The 23,519-nt window shown below is 24.9% G+C and overlaps 2 protein-coding genes across 5 annotated transcripts in view; one reads left to right on the top strand and one right to left on the bottom strand.

The window, feature by feature from the left end:
• Window positions 1-378: 378 nt before the first annotated feature.
• LOC117176756 (negative elongation factor D) lies at window positions 379-22,841 on the top strand. Of its 3 annotated transcripts, none has more exons than XM_033367041.1 (11): window positions 379-458; window positions 887-1,099; window positions 2,735-2,954; window positions 3,036-3,293; window positions 9,121-9,251; window positions 9,326-9,513; window positions 13,564-13,816; window positions 18,798-19,008; window positions 21,701-21,841; window positions 21,911-22,040; window positions 22,125-22,841. In XM_033367041.1, exons 2-11 carry the CDS (start codon window positions 924-926, stop codon window positions 22,157-22,159), a joined length of 1,743 nt encoding a protein of 580 aa, XP_033222932.1. In that variant the 5' UTR covers window positions 379-458; window positions 887-923; the 3' UTR covers window positions 22,160-22,841. The 3 variants fall into 3 exon arrangements, with proteins under 3 accessions (XP_033222932.1, XP_033222930.1, XP_033222931.1); XM_033367040.1 differs by having other exon boundaries at window positions 439-458; window positions 694-1,099; XM_033367039.1 differs by having other exon boundaries at window positions 398-1,099.
• The window catches only part of LOC117176757 (protein stunted-like), a 4,206-nt gene continuing 2,892 nt past the window's right edge, over window positions 22,206-23,519 (bottom strand). Inside the window, exons 2-4 of one of the 2 annotated variants that reach the window (XM_033367042.1) lie at window positions 22,956-23,086; window positions 22,744-22,773; window positions 22,206-22,323 (exon numbers count right to left, since the gene is read on the bottom strand). In XM_033367042.1, coding sequence (XP_033222933.1) covers window positions 22,760-22,773; window positions 22,956-23,086 — 145 coding nt within the window. In that variant the 3' untranslated portion in view covers window positions 22,206-22,323; window positions 22,744-22,759. The remainder of the gene's footprint in view (window positions 22,324-22,743; window positions 22,774-22,955; window positions 23,087-23,519) is intronic. The other variant, XM_033367043.1, reaches the window with a different exon arrangement.

The following is a 23,519-nucleotide window of genomic DNA, read 5'->3' as shown; positions in this document are numbered from 1 at the left end:
CCTTCAAATAAAAAAAAATAGACTATTATAATATAACATAATTATAATATTATCATTATTAATATACGTATATATAATAGTATTAATATTTATATAATTTATATTTTATACATGAAACAACATAACCTCAAAATATACGAATATCAAGAGGCGCGTGATCTATTCAAATCATGAGAATCGTCCGCATCGAAATCTGGAAATATTAAAATCCCAATCTCCTGAATTTATTTCAAGGCAGTTGGCTCTTAGCAGATAGATATATAAATAGAATCGACGAAGTGCTCCGACCGGCAATCGTGCATCTTCGAGTTTTCTAATTCAGAAGAGGAGAAATGGATTGGGCGCGCAACTCAGTCATTTACAGCGTCTCCTACTATATTCACACGGACATAGCCCTGTCATAGTATTGGACCGCGTCTCGTTTCAGATCTGGGATCGACACGATGTTTACAAATTAGGTAAACGATAATATTTTAAAAGTTTTTTGAAGTTTGTGAACGATATTCGACTTTTTGGAATCAAGCAAAGAGTGTATTGTGATTATCAACATTTTTGTAATATTTCTATATTCCTTATATGCGCACAACTGCCTGCAATACGCAGGAAAGGCTCTTTAATTTATAAACTTGTTTCCTAACCTCTCTTTATATTCATCAACGTATGCCCAACAAATGCTGAATAATGAACGCTTAGCTTTATACTTTTCATGTTCAATATGGTGAGCTAATCGACTCATAAGTGCTGAAAAAATTCTACACGTGCCAAATACAATATCACAAAATTAATCAAGTTTACAAAGTTTACTCTCATGGGAAAGTGAGGTTAGACTATCATCAATCTCATAAAATTGACTGAAATCATTCGAGATTTTGATAATTTTGCACAGTGAAACAAAGATCCACGATTTATTAAACTTTTGAATAATGGAGTCTGATTACGAAGAGGATCGGACTGGTTGGGAAGATGATATGGGAAGAGGAGAAGATATGAGCCTGGAAGATGCGTTAGAAAATCCACGAGAAATTTTAAACGAATGTCTCGAAAAGTTCAAAACACCTGATAATATTATGGAACCAGGAATTTTCACACAGCTCAAAAGGTAAAATTAGTTATTATTAAACGAATTTTGCGAAATATGTCTATGTAACAATAAAGTTCACTAATAAATCAATAAGTTTAAAAATGGTACCCTTTCCCATATTTCCCTTCTTCAAAAATAACTGTTTTTCTCCTGTTTTCAAGAAATTTTACCTTTTCCTCGATTTTTAGTTTAAATTTTTCTTCTGTTTAAAAATTCTACTTTTTGGTCAATAATTCATCAAATTTATTGAAAGTTGAAGTACTTTCTTCAAACATGTACCTTCTTGGTTGAAGATTCATCTGTTTAGTTGAAAATTTTAATATTTCGTTCAAAATTTGTAATTTTTTGTAGGAAAATTAACCCTTTTTGAGCTGCAAATTTAATAAATTTAAATTTGACATTATGTTTTTAGTACCAAAATTTAATCATTTGATTAGAAATTTATATTTTTTAGTTGAAAATTTATTCTATTGAAATGTTGTGTTTTTTGGTAGAAACTTAATCTTATTATTTCAAAATTAATCTCTTTCATTGAAAATTCATCTTTGGTTCAAAATTTAACTATTATTTTGAAAATTCGGATATTTTCTTGCATTTACCTGTTTTTTATTTAAATTAAAATATTTTTTGGTTGAAATGTCATCAAGCACAATTTTTGATGAGAATTCACTTTTTTTAATTCAACTACCTGCTTGAAAGTTGAACTACTTGATTAAAAATCAATTATTTTTTGTGAAGATTCATCATTTACAATCAAAATTCTTTTTTATAGTGGAAAATTTAATAGTTTGTTTCAACTGACGGTACAACTTCAATTTTTGGTTGAAAATTTATCTTCTTTATTTAAAAACTCCACTGTTTTTTATTTCAAATTAAGATAGTTTTTCGTTGAAATATCAAGTATTACAGGTTTCGTAGAGAATTCATTTTTTCGGTTTGGTAATTCAACAATTTTGGTAGAAAATTCAAATAGATATTTAAAAAATAAAACGTTTGTTACAAAAATTAACTATTTGGTATAAAATTAAATTTCTTGTTAAAAATTCATAATATCGATTGGGAAATTCATCTATTTTCTTGAAAATTCATCTGTTTGGCTGTGAATTCAATTATTTCTTTAAAAATTTATCTTTTTATTTCAATTTAACTGGTAGGAAAATAGTTGTTTTTTTTTGTTCTTGAAAAATAATTTCTTCAAACTGAAAATTTAATTATCTTACTTTTGGTTGAACACTTTATTTGTTGTCGAAAATTCAATTATTTATTTGAAAAATTATCTAATTTGTAGAAGATTAACTATTTTTTCAAAATTCATAGTGTTGCGTGGAAAATTAAACTGTTTTGTTTTCACTTGAGAACTGAAATACCTTTGGAATCTTTTAAAATATCCTAAAAACTTTAAATTCCTTAAAAACATTCCATTTTCATTAGTCTTTGGAACTACTATGAATTATTTGAAAATCTCTTCAAATCTTCGAAATCGTTTGAAATCCCTCAATTCTTGTGAATAATTTCTTTAAACTTTCGTTAAAATATTATAAAACTCCGTATTAAAAATATATTAAGAATTTCAAATTGCCTGATCCCTAGATGCCCTGAAAGTCCTTTCGCCAATTTTATTATATATATTTTTTTAACAATTTTATCTTGTAGATACTTTCAAGCTGGTGGGAATCCGGAACAAGTAATCGAACTTCTGTCGAAAAATTACACAGCATGTGCACAGATGAACAATCTTTTGGCCGAGTGGCTGATTCTCGCTGAAGTCAAAGTCACAGACGTTCAAGCCATGATCGAAAATAATTTAAAGGACATGGTTTTGAAAACATTTGAGCCCAAAAAGGCAGACAAAATTTTCACAGAGGAGGGAGAGGTGAATTGAAATTATATAAGATTAAATTAAAATAGTATTTATCCCAGCAATTATATAAAATATTTATATGTTTTTCCATAGACACCAGCCTGGCTGACAGAAATGATTCAGCATCCGACGTGGCGATCATTAATTTACAAATTAGCAGAGGATTATCCCGACTGCTTAATGTTGAATTTTATCATAAAGCTTATTTCCGATGCTGGATTCCAAGGCGAGATCACGAGTATTTCGACAGCAGCGCAACAAATCGAAGTTTTTTCGCGTGTTTTAAAAACCGCGATTGCAGGTTTTCTTCAAAATACCGAAGATTGGCAATCAAGTATCCAGGAGTGTGCAGTTAGTCTCATTTTTTTTTAATTTAGTGGTATTAATTTTAAGATTCGGGACTGTACTTAAATTATATAATAGCCCGAGGGACAAAACTCAGGTTATTTTTATAACTTTAAATAACTATCAAGCAGAAACCATGATATAATATTCTTATTAGTATTTTATTTGCCTTGTATTTATATGTATTTTTCTTGCAGTTTCTTTCTCCTGAAGATTATCTTTTTAGCTGTAAATTTTATTATTTTTTAAATTCAATAATTTCGTTAAAAAGTGATTCTTTTTGGTTGAAAATTTAACTGTTTCTTGAAAATCCGGGTTTTTGGGTTGAATATTCAACTATTGGCGTAACAAATTTACTTTTTAATTTAAATCTAAATTTTTGTGTTGAAAAAACAACTGAAATTTTTTCTTTATGAAAATTCGACTATTTTGTTTATTTATCAATTTGTTAACATGTTTTGCTACTCGAAGTTTCGCTGAATTAAAATTTGAGATAATGTAATCAATGAATCCATGTAACGTAGAAGTTACTATTACTATGAGTAATATAGAGCGAGATATCATTCAAAAGTTTACATTTTTTAAATATAATTTTAGATTTTAGTGAAGTTTGATATTGTGAAAAAAATTAATCAGTTGGTAATTAATCAATCAGTTTACAACATAAAAATCAACGAACAATTATTTTCATTGATACATTAAAATAATTTCTACTGTTTATTTGGATGCAATTTAGAATTATTAATAACATTTTTAATTAATTTCAGAAAATTTAAAATATATATTTGAAAATTGAGGTCAGATATTCATTCCACAACATCACACAAACTTACAAAAAATACATAAGTGAAATAAAGGTATTTCAGAAATAAATCAACTTTCATCATACAAATTTATGTTACCAATATTGTGAACAAAATTGTTCAGCTGATAATTATTTAATGACTCAATAACAATAAAACCATTAAAGAATTATTTAAAAAAATTGAATTTATTAAAATTTTATTCTACATTGTTCAGAAAATTTAAGTTATTTATAACATTTTAAACTATCCCAGGAAAAATAAAAATATATTCGCACATAGTTTCGAAATCAGAATTCAGATGCTCATTTAACATCGCAAAACTACAAGAATAATAGAACTAGAAGTGAGGTATTTTAAATATTCACAAACTTTCATTATAAAAATTATCACATATATTAAATTACACAAACTTGAAATAAATAATATATTTATCTTAATTAAAACAAATTACATGTCAATGTTTAGGTAATTTAATATTGGGAAAAAAACAGATAATAATTAATCAATGTACTCAAAACGTAAAAAGCACTAAACTGTAATTTTCATTTAGGCATTGAAATCATTTGTATTCTACTTTTTTTTTTTTAATTTTCACTTTCATTTCTGAAAATTTGATTCATTAGTAAACTTTTATAGTAATTTCAGAAAAAATTAAAACATATAAATCTACCAATTGAATACAGATACCCATTTCACAACCTCAGAATCGTTTGAAAAAGTATGAAATTGAAATAGGGATGTTTTAATATAAGTAAACTTTTATTATGCAAATTATATCCAATATTCAATTATATAACCTTCGAAAAAATAATCAATTGATGTCACCTAATTTTAAGAAACTAAATTTTAATCTTTTATTTAATTTTATATTTTGAAAAAAATATTCAGCTAATAATTAATTATTTCACAATCTGAGAAGCATTTAACTATAACTTTCACTGAAGTATTCAAATAAATTTTACTTAATATCTTTTTTCAAATTTAAGCTTTCATTTTTTTTAATTTGATTTATTAATAACATTTTAAACTAATTCAAGAAATCATAATTTTTAATAGAATGTATTGATAGTTAATCAGTTCAAAACATAAAAAGCATTAAACAATCATTTTCATAGAATCATTATAATAATTTTTACATTATATTTTCTTTAGATTTAAAACGGGATTTTTATATGTTTAATTTATTAATAACCTTTAAAACTAATTTCGATAGTTGAATATTGAATGACATAATCTGAAAGCAAATAATCAATTCATGTTACTTAATTTAAAACATCTTTAATTGAACCTTTATGTAATTCAATATTGTTATCAAAATTAATCAGCTAAAAACTAATTAAATAGTTCACAACATAAAAGGCATCAAGCAATTCTTGTCATTGAAAAAATCAAATTATTTTATATATATTATTTAAATTTCTGAATATCTATTTCTTTTTAAATAATTTTTACAAACTTAAGTTTTAACAGAATTATTTAATAAATATTCAATCATTTCGAAACAATAAAAGCATTAAAACATTATTTTAATTAAAAATTCAAATAAATTAAAGCTTTAAAACACTATTTTCATTGAAACCTTTAAATAATTTGTACTTTTAATATTTTTTTAATTTGAACATGTCTTTGGTTAACTTTAATTAATTATAAGCTTTCAAATAATTGTAGAAAATATAAATTTTAGCAGAATCTATTAATAATTAATTAATGAGTAAATAAAGTAAAAAAAAGTTTAATAATTATTTTCATTAAAATGTGTATGTACATATAATTTTTTTAATTGAATTCAGATTCTCATTTTCCAACATCGCAAACATTAAAAAAATGATTGTAATGAAGATATTTTAAACAAAAAACCTTAAAAAAACAATTTTATTACATAAATAATAGCCAGTATTTAATTACATAACCTTAATGCAAATAATCAATTTATGTGCCTTAATTGAAAACAATTTATATTCAGTTTAGAAAAAAACAATTAGTCAATATTTAGTTAATCAGTTAATAATATAAAATTCAGTAATAAATTATTTTCATCGAAGCATCAAAATAATTTTTACCCTAAATTTTCTTGAAAAATTCAAGTATTAATATTTTTTTTAAATAATTGCATACAAAATTCAAACCTATTGACCTATAATTTCGAAGATGGAATTTACATCATTATTTCAAAACATCGAAAACATTTTTAAACTTATAGAATTGGAATAAGGAAAATTTAAATATAGATAAACTTCTATTATACAAATCATATCCCATATTCAATAGCGTAACCACAAAGCAAATAATAAATTTATTGTCTTATTTAAACAATATTAAAATTTAATTTTTATCTTATTTAATATTGTGACCAAAATTAATCAGCTAATAATAGTGAAGCAATCAATAACATAAAAAGCATTAAATAAATTATTTTCATTATAATCATTCAAATAATTTTTATTTTACATACATTTTTTCTTAATTTGCAATTTCCTTTCTATTACTTGGGTTTAATGATCAATAACTAATTAGTAGTTAATCAGTTTACAAGATAAAAAATCATCAAAGAATTATTTTTATTACAAAATCTAAATAATTCTTATTTTATATTTCACTTGAAACTCAAGATTGCATTTCTAAACAATTTCATAAAATACATAAATTGTTTTTTATAACTGTTATAAGGTATTAATTTTTTTAATTAAAAACTCTTCTACTTTAGTAGACATTGCCTCTTTATTGGACAAAAGTACAACTGTTTGGTTGAGAATTCAACAGTTTTGTTAAAAAGTCAACAAAAACCTTTTTTTGGATGAAAATTCAACCACTTGTTTTTTAATGGCTTTTTAATTAAAAAATTCAGCTATTTTAGTAGAAATTGCATATTTCTTGGATAAAAATGCAACGATTTAGTTAAAAACTCAATAATTTTGTTAAAAAGTGAACTAAAACTTTTTTTTAAATGAAAATTTAACTCTCTTTTGAAGAAATTGTCTGCTTGATTTCAAAATTCTTCTATTTTATTATAAATTGAATCTTTGTTGGATAAAGGCGCAACTGTTTGGTTGAGGATTTAACAATTTTGATTAAAAAATTCACTAAAATCTCTTTTTGACGAAAATTGAACTGTTATCTTTTAAAAAATCATCTATTTTAGTAGAAGTTGCATTTTATTGAATAAGAAGCAACTGTTTGGTTGAAAATTCTACAACTTAAAAATATATATTTATCCTTTTTGGTCGACAATTCAGCTGTTTTGTTGAGAATTCAACTATTTCGTAGAAAATTTACTTGTTTAAAATCCATATTTTGGTGTTGAAAAGTCAACTGACATTATATTTGGATGAAAATTAAACTATTTTTTGGTGTTGAAAATTTGTCTTTTTGGATAAAAATACAAGGGTTTGTTTCAAGATTCAATAATATTTTTAAATAGTCAACTGAAATATTTTTTGGATGAAAATTCAACTATTTGTTAAAAAATTGTCTTTTTTGATTAAAAAACTATTCTATTTTTGTAGACTTTCCATCTTTCTTGGATAATAATGCAACTGTTTGGTTGAAAATTCATTTGTTTTGGTATAAATTAATCTTCTTCCTTAAAAATTCATCTAGTTGGGCAAAAACTCATTATTCTATTTGAAGATTCATAATTTTAGTTGAAAATTCATCTTTCTGGTTTAAAAATCAAATATTCCAGTTAAAGATTAACAATTTTATTGAAAAATTAATCACTTTGTTTGAAAATGTAATTATTGTTTAGAAAGTTAGTTTTTGTTTGTTTGTTGAAAGCTATTTTTTTGTGGAAAGTATTTTTTTAACTGAAAATTTAACTTATTCCAATTGAATATTCCATAGTTTTAGTTGAAAACTTATCAGTTTGGTTGAGCATTAAGTAAAAAAATCTTAAATCTAATTATTTAATTTATGGGTAACAATTATTCTTTTTTAGTAAAAAATTAATTTTTTGTTTTATTGAAAATTCACTCTATTTCGCTTGTTGAAAACTCATCTTTTTGGTTTAAAATTCAACTATTTTTTTGATAAGTTATCTTTTTTAATTAAAAACTCTTCTATTTTAGTAGACATTGCATTTTTCTTGGATAAAAGTGCCACTGTTTGGTTAAAAATTGAACAATGGTTAAAAATTCAACTAAAATATTTTTTGGATCAAAATTAACCTTTTTTTTATTTAAAAAATGCATCTATTTTAATAGAAATTGCCTTTTTCTTGAATAAGAATGCAACTGTTTGGTGGAAAATTCAACAATTCTGTTTAAAAGTCATCCTTTTTGGTTGAAAATATAACTGTTTCGTCGAAAATTCAATTATTTCGTAGAAAATGTATACTATTTTTTTGAAAATTTCTCTTCTTGATTTGGAAATTTACCTGTTTTACTAGAAATAGCATCTTTCTTGAATAAAAGTGCAACGGTTTAGTTGAAAATTAGATAATTTTGTTTAAAAGATAACTAAAAACTTTTTTGGAATAAATACAACTGTTTGTTCAAAAAATGTATTTTTAATTTAAAAATGGTTAGATCTCAGTAGAAATTTAAACTTTCTTGGATAAAAGTGCAACTGTTTGGTTGACAATACATCTTTCTTTGTAGAAATTAATCTTCTTCGTTCAAAATTCATCTAGTTGTTCAAAAATTCAACTTTTCTATTTAAGAATTATCATTTTAGTTGAAAATTCATCTTTCTGGTTTAAAATTTAACCATTACAGTTAAAGATGAACAATTTGATTGAACATTAATTTTTTTATTTAAAACGATTTGATTTTTGGTCAAAAATTTATCTTTTTTAGTAAAAATAAATTTTTTGTTTAGTTGAAAATTCAACTACTCTAGTTAAAGATTCACCATTTTGCTTGAAAATTCATCACTTGGATTGAAAACTTAACTATTTTCTTGAAAATCCGTTATCTTTTGTTGAAAATTAATTTTTTCAACTAAAAGTTGAACTATTTCCTTGATAATCCGTTATTTTTGGTTGAGAAAGTATTCTTAGAATTGTTTTAAATGTAGATGTTTTCTTCTAGAAAATGGTGTGTCATGGTCAACACACCTACGTCTACAGTCAGGTCCTCCTTCAAATTTTGTCTCAAGAACCGCGAGGAGGTTTTATGATGAAGAGGCTTTCACAGGAAATCACAAAATGTGCTCAATTAAAGTAAAGAACCTCAAATTTGTAATATATTTGAAAACAATCCGGATTGACAACTATTAATCGAGATTTAATTTCAGTCGAAACGACGTTACACCGATTACGATGGCTTTGAATGGAGCAGCAGCTTTTCCAGCTGCGTGCCAAGCACTGGCTTCCATGTTGTCGCGGAATACTCTAAATCCTGCGGATATCTCACTTCTGTATAGAAATTATTCCGTGTCTGAACCACCTTCGATAGAACTGATTCGAAATCCCCAGTTTCTAGGTGCGAATCGCTTTTGTTAATAATATTAAATTAGGGTTGCTACAGGTCAGAGAATTCTGAAAAATCAGGGAATAGTCAAACGGGTCAGGGAAAGTCAGGGAATTTCCGATAAACTGAAGTTGATTAAATAAACATCGTATTTTAATGAATTGAATTCCTGAAAATAAAACAAAGAACCCAACGAAAGAATTTGCACAATCATCATAAAATGCTCCAATTGTAGTTAAAAAAAGATCCTCCTTTAAAAAAAATCTCTGGAAAAAATAAAAAATTGGAAAGAAAAATGAGAAGACTTGACTTGATTCTCAGGTATTAAAGAGAGAGCATTGTTGTTTTGTTGTTTTGTAATAACATAAAAAAAAAGACGAAAGAAATAAAAAAGATAAGGATGGGAATTTGGTTGGTTGCCTTCACATTTTTCTTTAATCTTTTTTATTTTTGTTTAGAGATTTTTTTAAAGAGGATCTTTTTGTAAATGACAATAAGAGCATTTTTTGGCGGCTGTCTAAATTTGGTCGTTCGATTCTTGGTTTTATTCTAAGGAATTCTTTAAGTTGACTTGATTAATGGACGTTAAATAGGACTTTAAATTTGATTTTAATCTAATTTCAATGTCTTAAATTTTTCTCAAAATGCAATTCGATTTACAACCAAAATTCTGTAATATCTCCTAAACCATAATATTTTGACTTAAAATTCATCTTGTAGAAGAAAAGTCATATGTTTTTTTGCCGAAAATTCAACTGCTTTGTTGAGAATTCGTCCTTTTGTGGAAAAAATGGATTTTTTAAATCAAAAATTAATCTTTTTTGGTAAGAAATTCAGCTTTTTTGATTGAAAGTTAATTATTTTTAATTAAAAAGTGTGCTATTATATTTTCGGTTTAGAACAAATTTTTTTTGTAAAAATTCTACTATTTTGTGGAAAATTAACTCTTTTTTTGTAAATCTATATTTTCGGTTGGAAAATTCAACTTTTTTATAGAAAATTCGTCTTTTGGCTTGAAAATTTAACATTTTTTTCTTATTGACGAAAAAATAAAACTAGTTGAAAATTAATCTTTTTTAATTGATGATTCAACTATTTTATTGGAAATTGTGTCTTTTTGTTTTTGATTGATTCAAATTGTTTTTGGTTTAAAAATCAAATCATTTTGGTTTAAAATATCAACTGGTACACTTTTCGTTGAAAATTCATATTTTTGGCTGAAAATTCAACCCCTTACTTAAAAAGTGGAACTGGTTTGTTGTAAATTAATTTCCTTTTTGATGACTTATCATTTTATTTAAAAATCCCCTTTTTTTAAAATTTAACTATATTATTTTAAAAAATCATGTTTTTGTTGGAAAATGTAACTTCTTTATAGAAAATTCGCCTTTTTGGCTTCAAAATGTATTTCTTTATATAAAATTAATATATTTTTTTTAAATTCATCTTTTTTGGTTGAAAGTTATTTTTTTTTAATTAAAAAGTGTACGATTATATTTTCGGTTTAGAATAAATTTTTTTGGTTAAAAATTCTAGTATTTTGTTGAAAATTCGATTTTTTTGTTAAAAAGTTCTTTTTTTTGGATCGAGAAATCAACTTTTTTGTTTAAAAGTTTAAAATCAACTCTTTCTTTTTGTTTTAAATCTATATTTTCGGGTTGAAAATTCAACTGTTTTGTAGCATTTTCTTCTTTTTGGCCTGCAAATTTAACATTTTGTACACAACATTTTTTCCTTATGAGCGAAAAAATACAACTAGTTGAAAATTAATCTTTTTAAATTGAAGATTCAACTGTTTTATTGGAAATTGTTCTTTTTTTTTGCTTTCTTGATTAATTCAAACAGTTTTTGGTTTTAAAATAAAATCAGTTTGGGTTAAAATATCAACTAGTGCACTTTTCGTTGAAAATTTATATTTTTGCCTGGAAATTCAATCACTTGTTTAAAAAGTGGAACTGCTTTGTTAAAAATTAATTTTCTGTTTGATGATTTAAGATTTTGGTTAAAAATCCCCCTTCTTCTGAAAATTTAACTTCTTTGTAGAAAATTCGTCTTTTTAGTTTCAAAATTTATTTATTTTATATAAAATTAATATTTAAACAAAAAAAAATCATCGTTTTAGGTAGAAAGTTAATTCTATTTAATTAAAAAGTGTACGATCATATTTTCAATTTAGAATAAATATTTTTTGGTTAAAAATTCTAGTATAATGATGAAAATTCGATTATTTTTTTAAAAAGTTCTTTTTTTTTGGGTCGAGAAAACCACTTTTTTGTTGAAAAGTTCTCTTTTTGTTAAAACATTCATCATTTAGGATTGAAAATTAATCTTTTGCTCCAAAATAAATATTTTTTTGGTTGAAAATTCGTCTTTTTTGGTTGAAAGTGAATTATTTTTCATTGAAAAGTCTACCATTATATTTTTGGTTTATAATATAATTCATCTCTTTTGATTACAAATTCTAATATATTTTTAAATATTTAATTATTTGTTTATCATTCATATTTCTGAATTGAAAATTCAACTATTTGGTTGAAAATTAACCCTTTTTTTTGTAAATCTATATTTTCTTGTGGAAAATTCAACTGTTGTGTAGAAAATTCGTCTTTTAGGTTTGAAAATTTAGCATTTTGTATAAAAAATTATTTCCTTATTGACAAAAAAATACAACTAGTTGAAAATTAATTTTTTAAATTTGAAGATTCAACTATTTTATTGGATTTTTTTTTTTTTTTTGATTCAAACTGTTTTTGGTATAAAATAAAATCGTTTTGAGTTAAAATGTCAACTGCTACACTTTTAGTTAAAAACTCATATTTTTGGCTGACAATTCAACCACATGCTTAAAAAGTGGAACTGCTTTGTTAAAAATAATTTTCTGTTTGATGATTTATCATTTTAGTTAAAAATCTCCCTTTTTTGAAAATTTAACTACATTATTTAAAAAATCGTCTGCTTGGTGGAAAATGTAACTTCCTTGTAGAAAATTCGTCTTTCTGGCTTCAAAATTCAACATTTTGAATGATTTTTTTCGTTTTTAACTGAAAAATCATTCTTGGTTGAAAATTAAATTCTTATTTATTAAACATTCCTCTTTTCGGTTTAAAAATTTATATGTTTTGGCTGAGGATTTCATCTTTCTTTCTTAAAAATACAAATGCTTGGTCGAAAATTAATCTGTTTCTGTAGAGAATACAACTATTTTCTTGGATTTTTTTCGTTTGTGGATTTACAGTGTTTTTGATTTTTTTAAAACTTCATTTTTTGATTAAGAATTTATTTCTTTGTTTGAATATTTAACTAATTTTTTGAAAATTGGTTTTTATTGGTAAAGATTAATTTTTAAATTTTTAATTGTTACAAATTTATATTTTTGTGTTGATACTCAACTGTTTTGTAGAATATCTTCTTTTTGGCTTAAAAATTTAACATTTTGAATTACATTTTTCTCTTTATTTACTGACAAATCTTTCTTTGGTTGAGGATTCTACTAGCTTGTAGAAAATTCATATTTTGCGGTTGAATTCAACTGATTTTTATTGAAAATAATTTTTGGTGAAAATAATTATAATTACACTTTACGTTGAGAATTAATTTTCTTTTGTTGAAACTTTATCTCTTTAATTGAAAACGTAAAAATTCAATTGAAAATTCGTTTTTTTGTTTGCTTGGAAATTAATTGTTTCAACTGGAAATTTTATTTTGCCTTTTTTTCAAAATTTATCTTTTGGAGTTGAAAACTTAACTATTTGGTTGAACATTCTTCTTGTTTGATAGCGATTTAATCTTCTTGGTTGAAAACTCGTGTTTTTTTGTCCAAAATAATTTTTTAGTCGCAATTTAATTCTCAGGATAAATTTATAAATATTTTTTTCATTCACATAATTGATTTCTCAGGTGTAAGATTCTTTTTATACCTTGGAAAATAATTGATAGTAGCCAGGGAAAATTCAAGAAGTTTCGAAATCGTGATTTTGTAGCAACTCTGATTAAATACTATGAAAAATGCCAAGTTAAACATTATCAATATTTGAATAGCGTAATGTTAATTTATTTTTACAGAACTTTTGGTTGATGCTCTTTTCAAACCGGGCGTTAAAGTAAACCAGGAACACAAGCCAAAGTACATTTACTTGCTAGCGTATGCTGCGAGCGTTTGCGAAGTTCCTCCGAAAAAATTAACTCCTCGTAAAATTAATAAAGACGAACTGAAAACGACGATACAGGCAATTGAGAAAGTGCACAATATCTGCAATAATAACAAAGGCTCGACGGAACTCATAGCGGAATTAACTACCATTTACCAATGTATAAGGTATTTAAGATTTCAATTTTTTCACAAAAATTTCTGAAACGTAAACAATTTTCAAAGACTTTGGAAAATTTCACAGCAATTTCAAACACTTTATAATATTAATTCAATAATTTCACAACAATTTTTAAATATTACAAAGATTTTAATTAATTTAAGAGTGATTAACCCCTCGTTAACTTCTTTGTTGACAAACCTAGAAAGAAAACCTGGTCAATTTTAATGTAAAATTAAGTAGCAATGATTTTTTAATCGTGAAAGTAGCATCGTGTTACTCCATTAAAATATTTTGTTGAAAATTCGTTTTTTATGGTTTGAAAATAATGTTCAAAACTCAAAATTTAACTATTCTATTTTTGATTCAAAATTGATCGTTTTTAGGTTAAAATTAAAGTATTTGGTTGAAAAGTCATGTATTTTTATGAAAATTAGTCCTTTTTAGTTGCAAATTAATTTTTTTGGATGAAATTCATATTTATGCTTGAAAATTTAACAAATTATTTGACCATTTCGTTTCTCTCTTGACTGAAGAATCTTTCTTATTTGAAAATTCAACTCTTGTTGAAAACTCGTTTTTTTGGTGGAATTCAACCACTCTTGATAGATCGTTTTTTTATTTAATATTTTTGAAAATTTATTAATTAATTTTTTTTACTGAAAATTTAACTGTTCTAGTTGAATCTTGAATTATTTTGTTAAAGAATCTTTTTTTTTGTGGACAATTAATTTTCATAACCAGAAATATAACTATTCCCGTCGAATATTTCATAATTTTAGTTTAAAATTCATCTTTTTGATTTAATATTAATTTTTTCAACTGAAAATTAAACTATTCTATTTTTGATTGAAAACTGATGTTTTATAGTTTAAAATTAAAGTATTTTGTCCTTTTTTGGTGCAAATTAATCTTCTTGGTTAAAAATTCATCTTTTTGCTTGAAAATTGGACAGTTAAGTTGGAATTTTTGCATTCTTGATATTATAATATTTATTAATTAAAAATTTAATTCTTGTTGAAAATCCGTCTTTTTTAGTTGAACTTAACTGCTGTTGAAAGATTTCTAAAATTAATTGAGTAATTGTTTTACGGAAAATGTCACTATTCCAGTTGAATTTTGAATTATTTATTTGAAAATTTATATAATTTATTGAAATTTCGTCTTTATTGTTAAAAGAATAATCTTCTTGGTAGAAAGTTAATCTTTTTGGTTAAAAATTAAACTATTTCAGTTGAAGATTTATCATTACTGTTAAAAATTAAACTATCCCATTTGACGATTAATAATTTTAGTTGAAAAATCATCTTTTTGTTCAAAATTTCAAATATTTCAGTTGAAGATTCATAATTTTAGTTGAAAATTCATGTATTTAATTGAAAATTCGTCTTTTTTGTTCAAATATTAATCTTCTTGATTAACAATTTAATTATTCTAGTTAGAGATTCATCATTTTAGATGGAAGTTCATCTTTTTGCTACATTTTTTTCTACTGAAAATTTAACGATTCCAATTTTAGTTAAAAATGTATCTTTTTTAGTTGAAAATTTAACAATTTGGTTGAAAATTCGTCTTTTTTGTAGAAAATTATTCTTTTTGGTTCAAAATTCAACTTGTTAGTCAAAATTTTTTCTAGTTAAAAATGCAATATTTTCACTTAAAGAGTTGGAAATTTCAAGCGTTCTTAAATTGTATTGACGATAGTACCCTCATTAATTTTACTTCGAAGTTACTTTCAAGAATACAAAAAACAGTTACTCAATTTTATATATGTGAATATTAACTATTTTTGCACATTTAGATATTTTCGAAGGCTGAAAAAAATATTAATTAGAATAAACTCGCGAGATTGTTTACATATTCGAGCACATTTCCGAGTCTATTGTTAAATTTGCTTACAATTTTTATTTATATTGCCCGGAAATGTGTTCGAATCAACAAAGGAATAAATCTATGTTTTTTGTTTAAAAAAAAATATTAATAGTTGGCTCAAGCTCCATTAAGTCACTCCCACAAGTCTGTTTTATAGGGTCCCAAAAAATCCCATAAGTGAAAAAATGGGTTTTGCGAGTTTTTGACGGTAATTATGATTTTTTTGCGGCTTTTTGTAATGGAAATTCTTTCTAATACAGAAAATACTACTCTATACTGATCATTAGATGTTTACATAAATGTTTTATTGTTTATAGCAATTTTCTCTTAGAATAGAGATAGAAAGTCACACTTCATTGAAAATTGGACAGAAAGTGGAACATTTTTGAAAAAACCGCGAGTTTCATTGACTGTTTAAAGAACGTGTTCCATGAGATTGTTAAGGTTCCTGAGCTTCAAAGTAAAGAAAAATACCCTTACCAGATGTATTATATAATATAATTAATAATTTATTATTATATATTATAATATATTATTAATATATTTTGGCTATTTTAACAAAAAAATTCAAACAAAAATTTTTTTATAAATTTAGCTTTAATAAATCTTTGATATTTCATTTGAAATTGTTTATTAAAATATACAAAATAAAAATATGGTAAGGGTTAATTTTCATAAATTTCAGGAAGAGGAACAATTTTTAATTATGAATTGCTGTTCATATTTTGATTGCATTTCACGAAAAATGATATTTTGTGTCACTCAAAATTATATTTCTTCAGTTTTAGAGTTAAGAAAGAATTTTTCTTTACTTTGAAGCTGAGGAACCTTAAAAATCTCATGGAAAATGTCCTTTACATTGTCAGCCACCACTTTACCATTACGCCACATGGTGTCGAAAAATGGAACTAGAAAGAGTGGGTACAACTTTAAACATGTATTTTAATTTTTACATAAAAGTGTTTTTACGATTGTTTTGTGAAGTATGAAACAATGATTGAATACGAAAAGCAAATATTCATCAGAAAAAAATAGTCTTAGATAGAATTTCCATCTTATACAGTGAAAAATCACATTTTTGTGAAATAGGTTTTAAAAAAATACAATTATTTCATTATTTGATGCGAGTTTCAATGCATTTTAAGCTTAAATAAACTTTAATTAATGTATGTAGCGACAAATTTTATCCATATTATGCCAAGAATACGAATAATAGACGACTGGAATTTAAATACGAATTCTAACCTAACTTTTAGATCAGATTTTGAAATAGCAAATATTTCATGTGTAAATTAATAAAAATTTACTTTGAGTTCGTTTTTGTTTCAAAATAAGTCTATTTAGGTTTATAATCTTTTGAAAATCACAATAAAGAGAACAATAATTGTTTTCTTTTTTTAGAAAAATATTTCTGTCAAAAAGTGTGGTTTTTCACTGTGTAATACGTGAATTCCATCTAAAACACTTCGTTTCCCACAAAGAATTACTTTTTATTATACAATAAATACTTTAAACTCCACAACAAAAATTGTTAAAACACTTTTATGCACAAATTAACATGCATCTTTAAAATCGTGCCTACTCTTTCTAGTTCGAATTTTTGTCACCAGGTGGCGTATCGCAGTTTAACCATTCCCAATACCAATAACTTTCATTTCAAGCCCACTCCCACCCTCCTTGCAACGCCCAAATATGACCCAAAAGTAATAAAATTACATTTTTCCGTATTATTCTTACTTTTTAGCAATTTCCGTCGTCTTTTTCATACAAATAATTACTAATGGGCAATTTGAATATTTACAATTACTTTTCAAACAATTTTCAATTGTTTAAACAAATCTAAATTATTTAGACAATTATTTATTCCTAAAAAATAAAAAATATTATTTTCTGATTAAAATGTGATTGTTTGCCACTTGTTGGAGTAGTAAATTTGTGTAAAAAGATGATGTAATTATTTTAATAATTATTTATTATATACTTTCAAAATTTCTAAAAATTGAGTTTGAGATATCAACTTTCTTTTTAAATTAGTATCCTATGCTACGTTTTGTTGAATAATTACATGATTTTGATACATTTCTATTCATGTTTAATACATTTCTATTTGTTTAAACAATATTTATTTGCTTAAGCAGTTTTTTTCGATGGCTAAAAGAATGAAATAAAATAGCTCACATACTATTATGTTTCTGACTGTATAGTGTATAGAAAGAATACATTTACCACTTTGTAATTCTTTAAACAAATATAATTTTTTTTTAATGATCACTTTTCCAAAAATAATTTTAAAATCGTAATTAAATGTATGTCTTCTGCTTTATTTCATTTTTTTAGTTATCAAAAAATAACTGCTTGAGCAAATAGAAATTGTTTAAACAAATAGAAATTTGTTAAACACGAGAAGAGATGTATCAAAATTATGTAATTATTCAACAAAAAGTAGCAGAGGATACCAGTTTGAACAAAATTGAACATCTCTAGCTCAATTTCTAGAAATTTGGAAAATAAACAATAATTAATTGTTTAAATAATTACATAATGATTTCACAAAAACTTTGTTTTCCAAACAATGACAAAATATTGCATTTCAATCAGAAAATACGATTATTTTTTTACATTTTTTTGGAATAAATAATTGTTGAAATAATTGACATATGTTTAAACAATTGAAAATTGTTTAAAAGGGCATGGTAAATATTAAAATTGTCCATTAGTTATTATTTGTATGCAAAAGACGGCGTAAATTTATAAAAAGTAACAATAATACTTAATAATGTAGTTTTTTATTATTGGGTCACATTTGGGCGCTGCTGGGTAGGTGGGGGTGGATTGGAAATTAAATTTATTAGTATGCTCTTATTTCGTAGAAAGTCCTCTTAAAATCCTAAAAAAAACTTGGCACGTTTCGATGAAACCCTCAAACGTGAGTTCAATTTTTCGAAAATTCAAAATTTCCCCATGTTAATTAATCTCGGGACATAAATACTTTTGATGGGGGGGGGGGGGTGCCTTGTCCTCTAGAGTGAACAAAAAATGTGCAATGCATTTTTGGACGACCCTACTGTGCATTGTGCAAGTAAGGGGCAATTATCTCATTTGACATGATTTTTGTAGGTATCCAGTTGTTAGCGTTGGTGTCATTCGATGGGTGGAATGCACAGTAACTGAACCTTCCTATTTTAAACTGTGTACAGAGCATTGTCCAATCCATCTGGCAGTATTGGATGAAGTTGTTGTTTGTCATAATCTGCTACATCCGAAAATTTTGCAGCTTTTGGTCAGACTCTTTGAGAGCAAGCAGGATGAACTTGAAATTCTTGTGCAGGTGCGTTCTTTGCGATAGATTAACACAGGAGTCAGAGATTTTGAAAAAAAAATCTTGCACAATTCAGGGAAATTTTATAAGAAGCACTTTAAACACGTGTTAAGGATAATAAATTTAATTCTTTGGTTGAAATTTAAACTATTTTATTGACAATTGATTTACTTTAATTGCAAATTTAAGTGAAATTTCGTCTTTTTTGCTTCAGTTTCCTGTTTCCATTTGAAAACTAATCTTCTTGGGTTAAAATTTCCTCTTTTTTCAACAACACAACTATTTGGTTGAACTTTTTTTTTCTTTCTGCATTGAAAAATTAACTATTTGGTTAAAGATTTTCTTTTCGAAAAATTCATCATTATAATTGAAAATTCATCCCTTTGGTCTAAAATTCTACTATTTTGTTGAACAAAATTTTTTTCTTTGTTGAAAATTAAATTTGTTTTCTGAAAGTTTAACTTTTCCATTTTTCACCGAAAAATGATCCTTTTTTTGCAAAATTAATTTTAAATAGGTCTTATTAAATTTAAAATCCGTATTTTTGGTAACAAAATAATATTATTAGTTTGTAAATTCAATTATTTGGTTAAAGGTCCAACTTTTTGGTTGAAAATTCGTTTTTTTTTTTTTTTTTTTTTTTTTTTAGAGAGAGGTAAAATTTATCTCCTTTTACTAAAAGTTCATCTTTTCGGGTTTAAAATTCATCCCTTTTCGTTAAAATTTGGGTTAAACTTCAACTAATTTCTTGAAAATTTTATAATTTTGCTTAAAATTCAACTCTTTAGTTCAAAATTTAATTATTTTATTGAATATTCTTTTTTTTTTAAACATGACCTATTACATTTTTTGTTGAGAATTAATATTTTTGTTGCAAATTCGACATTTCGGGTTAAAAATTCAAGTCTTCTAATAAATTCGTCTTTTTTCCTTGAAAATTTAACTATTTTATTGAAAATGCAACTGCTTTAGGTTGAAGATTAATCTTTTCTTTATTAAAAATTCGAAAATTTTGTTAAAAAATCAGCTTAGTCCAACTTTTTTTAAATTTAATTATTTATTGGATATTTAACTATTTTGTTAAAAATTAATCTTTTTTGTTGGAAAGATCAACTGATTTCTAGAATTTTTTATTTTAATTCAACTTTTTGTTTAAAAATTCTACTATTTTTTATATTTAATTATTGTATTAAAAAATAAATCTTTTCGGCTTAAATATCAACTGTTTTGTTTTTTGTGACAAATTAATTTTGTTTACTGAAAATTGAACTTTTCCATTTGTTGTTGAGAATTCATCTTTCTAAGTTGAAAATTCAAGTATTTGGTTTAAATTGAACTAACTTTTGAAAACTTTACTCTTTAGCTGAAAATGCAACTATTTTTCTCGAAGTTTTATTTATTTATTCTTTTAAATTAAAAATTCGACAATTTGGTTTAAAATGCAGCTTTGTAGGCTGGAAAATCAACAATTTGATTAAAAGTACAAATATTTGGTCAAAAATGTAATTATTTTGTTTAAAATATTATTATTTTTTGGATATTTCACTATTTTGTTAAAAATTAATCTTTTTTGTTCGATATATCAAATGTTTTCTTCTGGATTTTTTTTTAATTTCACTATTTTGTAAAAAATCCAACTCAGTTCAACTATTTTGTTAAAAATTAATCGTTTTTGGTTGAAATATCAACTGTTTCGTTAAAAAATCTTCTTTTTTTTTAAATTAATTTTGTTTACTGAAAATTAAACTTTTCCATTTTTTTCAGAAATGTATCCTTGTTCATTGAAAATTCAAATATTTTGTCAAAAAATGCTATTATTTTGGTTGGAAATTCGTTTAATTTTTTTAAATTCATTTATATTTGTTGATATATCTACGATTACATTTTTGTTGAGAATTCATCTTCGTAGGTTGAAATTTCAACTATTTGTTCAAAAATCTAACTATTTTTTAATTTTTTTTATATTTAAGTATTGTGTTAAAAATAATCCTTTTTGGCTCAAACATCAACTTTTTTTTAATATTCATTTTATTTTTGGTGGCAAATTCATTTTGTTTGCTGAAAATTTAATTTTTCCATTTGTTGTTGAGAATTCATCTTCCTAAGTCGAAAATTGAAGTATTTTGTTTAAATTAAACTAAATTGTTGAAAACTTAACTCTGGCTGAAAATATAACTCTTTGTTTGAAAATGCAACCATTTTTGTCGAAGTTTTATTCTTTTTTTTTTTAATTAAAAATTCGACAATTTAGTAAAAAATGCAACTTTTTAGGCTGAAAAATCAACTATTTTATTAGAAGTCCAAATACTTGTTCAAAAATGTAATTATTTTTTGGATACTTCATTATTTTCTTAAAAATTAATCTTTATGGTAAAAAGTTAAAATGTATTGAAAATTCGTCTTTTTTTTAAATTCATTTCTTTCATTGAAAAATGAACTATTTTGTTGAAAAAAGTATTTTTGTTCTTGAAAAATCATCTCTTTTGTTTGAAATTTCAAGTATTTGTTTAAAAATGTTTACCTATTTATTTAAAAATAAATATTTTTTGGTCGAAAATTCAACTGTTTTATTTAAAAATTTTCGATTGAAAATTCATTTTTTGCGGTGGTTTTTCGGCCATCTTGATTAAAAAGAATCTTGAAAAATATAAAATATGTGAGAATTTTGTAGTGATCCTAATAATCCTTTTTTTTTATTTAGTTGGAAATGAAGAAAATGCTGTTAGACAGAATGGTTAATTTGTTGAGCCGCGGTTGCGTTGTTCCCGTAGTTTGTTACATAAAGCAATGTTGGCAACGTGGAGATACGGATATATCCTTGATAAGATATTTCGTAACAGAGGTAATTATCTTTTAATTGAAGATTTAAATTCCATAAAAATGTACACATTTAAAAACTTGTGAATTACAGGTTTTAGAAGCGATCTCTCCGCCATATTCCGCCGAGTTTGTACAACTCTTTTTGCCCATGGTTGAAAACGAGGAAATCACTGGAACAATGAGAGGTGACAACGACAACGATCTCGTCTCTGAATTCATAAGTAATTTTTATTTCGCTAAATTAAATTTATAACGAAAAGTTGTCTTCGTATTTTCTCTAAACAAAATTTCTTCTTTGTTTTCAGTTTATTGCAAAGCACATAATCCGGTCGGGAGATGACGATTTAAAAACTAAGTTTAGATAGGAACGAATATCGAAAAGTTTGAATCAAGAAAGAAATCTGTTTATTTTACATAACGGAAGGGAACAAGGTAGACCATAAATTAGTTTTATTTTACGTGGTGGACTCTATTCTTCTGTGATAGACGCAGCCTAGTTCTTTCCTGAAACAAAAAAATTATTTTCAGTCCAAAATATTGGCAGAAAGTTCTTTTGTTAGTTCAAACTCGGCACAAATCGCACAAAATATCTGTGCGACTAAATAAACAGTACATTTTCGTGAATCAGGATCGTCTCTTTAGTTTTAAACGAAGTATTGTTGAACAATAATTATAGAACTTTTTTTGTAATTTTAAATTTCTACGTTAGAAAGAAATTTACAAAAGTGTTTCGGGTTTCTTTTTCTTAACGCCATGGATTATTTAATAATTATTATTGGTAAAATAGGGGATAAATGCAAGCCTGATAAAGTTTAAGATATGCAATGTTATCAGGAGATGTCAAGTGGTAAAATTGTCACGCTCATTCCTTAAAAACCATGCAAAGTTATTAAATGAACAATCTCAAAGCGCGAATTGACTCACTCATCAATGTACATTTTCAATTCTTGTCACCTGTAAGAAAAATACATATTTGTATAAATTCTGAGTATAGAATTTAATAAACAACTAATTTAATAAGACTTATTTCATATTCTTTGAAGATACCTAGACTATGTAATATATTAAATCAAGTTAAAATCCTTGCGCGAAGATGAAAACATGATAAATAATAATTAGAATTCAAATATACTTACTGACGGGTTTTCCGTCTTTCCATTGGGTGAATTTAACATTCGCTTCATCTCGCTTCGCAGCTTCTACCCTCAAATCTGTCTTCAATGCCTGTCGCAGGAGACGGGCAGCAATTTGAGAATAATTGATGTAGCTGAAATCAAAATATTTTTTCATTTCATCTTTATCTCTTAAGACAAAAAATTAAACTTCTGAGATTGATTTTAAAACAGGGCGTCTACCCTACCTTGGAAATCTGGAAAAACTGCAATTGTCAGGGAATTTTTTTTTAAGTCACGAAATTTTTCGAGAGCGTGCTTAATTTTTGTTTTAAATTGTAATATTAAATTCAATACAAATTATTTTTCATTTGTAAAAGTATATTACTTTATTGAATTATTTTTTTTAAATTTATTTGTTTATTTAAAATGCATTTGTTTAAACTGAAAACTTAACTACTCTTTTTTTTATTTGTTAATTGACTGTTTTATATATATTTAAAAATTTGTCATAAGGACAACCGCAGGATTTCGCCGGGAGCGGGTGCTAATCTGAAAAATTGCACCCGCTTCCAGCGAAATCGCGGT

Source organism: Belonocnema kinseyi, chromosome 7, assembly GCF_010883055.1.
Source record: "Belonocnema kinseyi isolate 2016_QV_RU_SX_M_011 chromosome 7, B_treatae_v1, whole genome shotgun sequence".
Classification (NCBI taxonomy): domain Eukaryota; kingdom Metazoa; phylum Arthropoda; class Insecta; order Hymenoptera; family Cynipidae; genus Belonocnema; species Belonocnema kinseyi.
The sequence above is the reverse complement of the archived record's forward strand: the minus strand, read 5'-3'. Positions and strand labels throughout refer to the sequence as shown.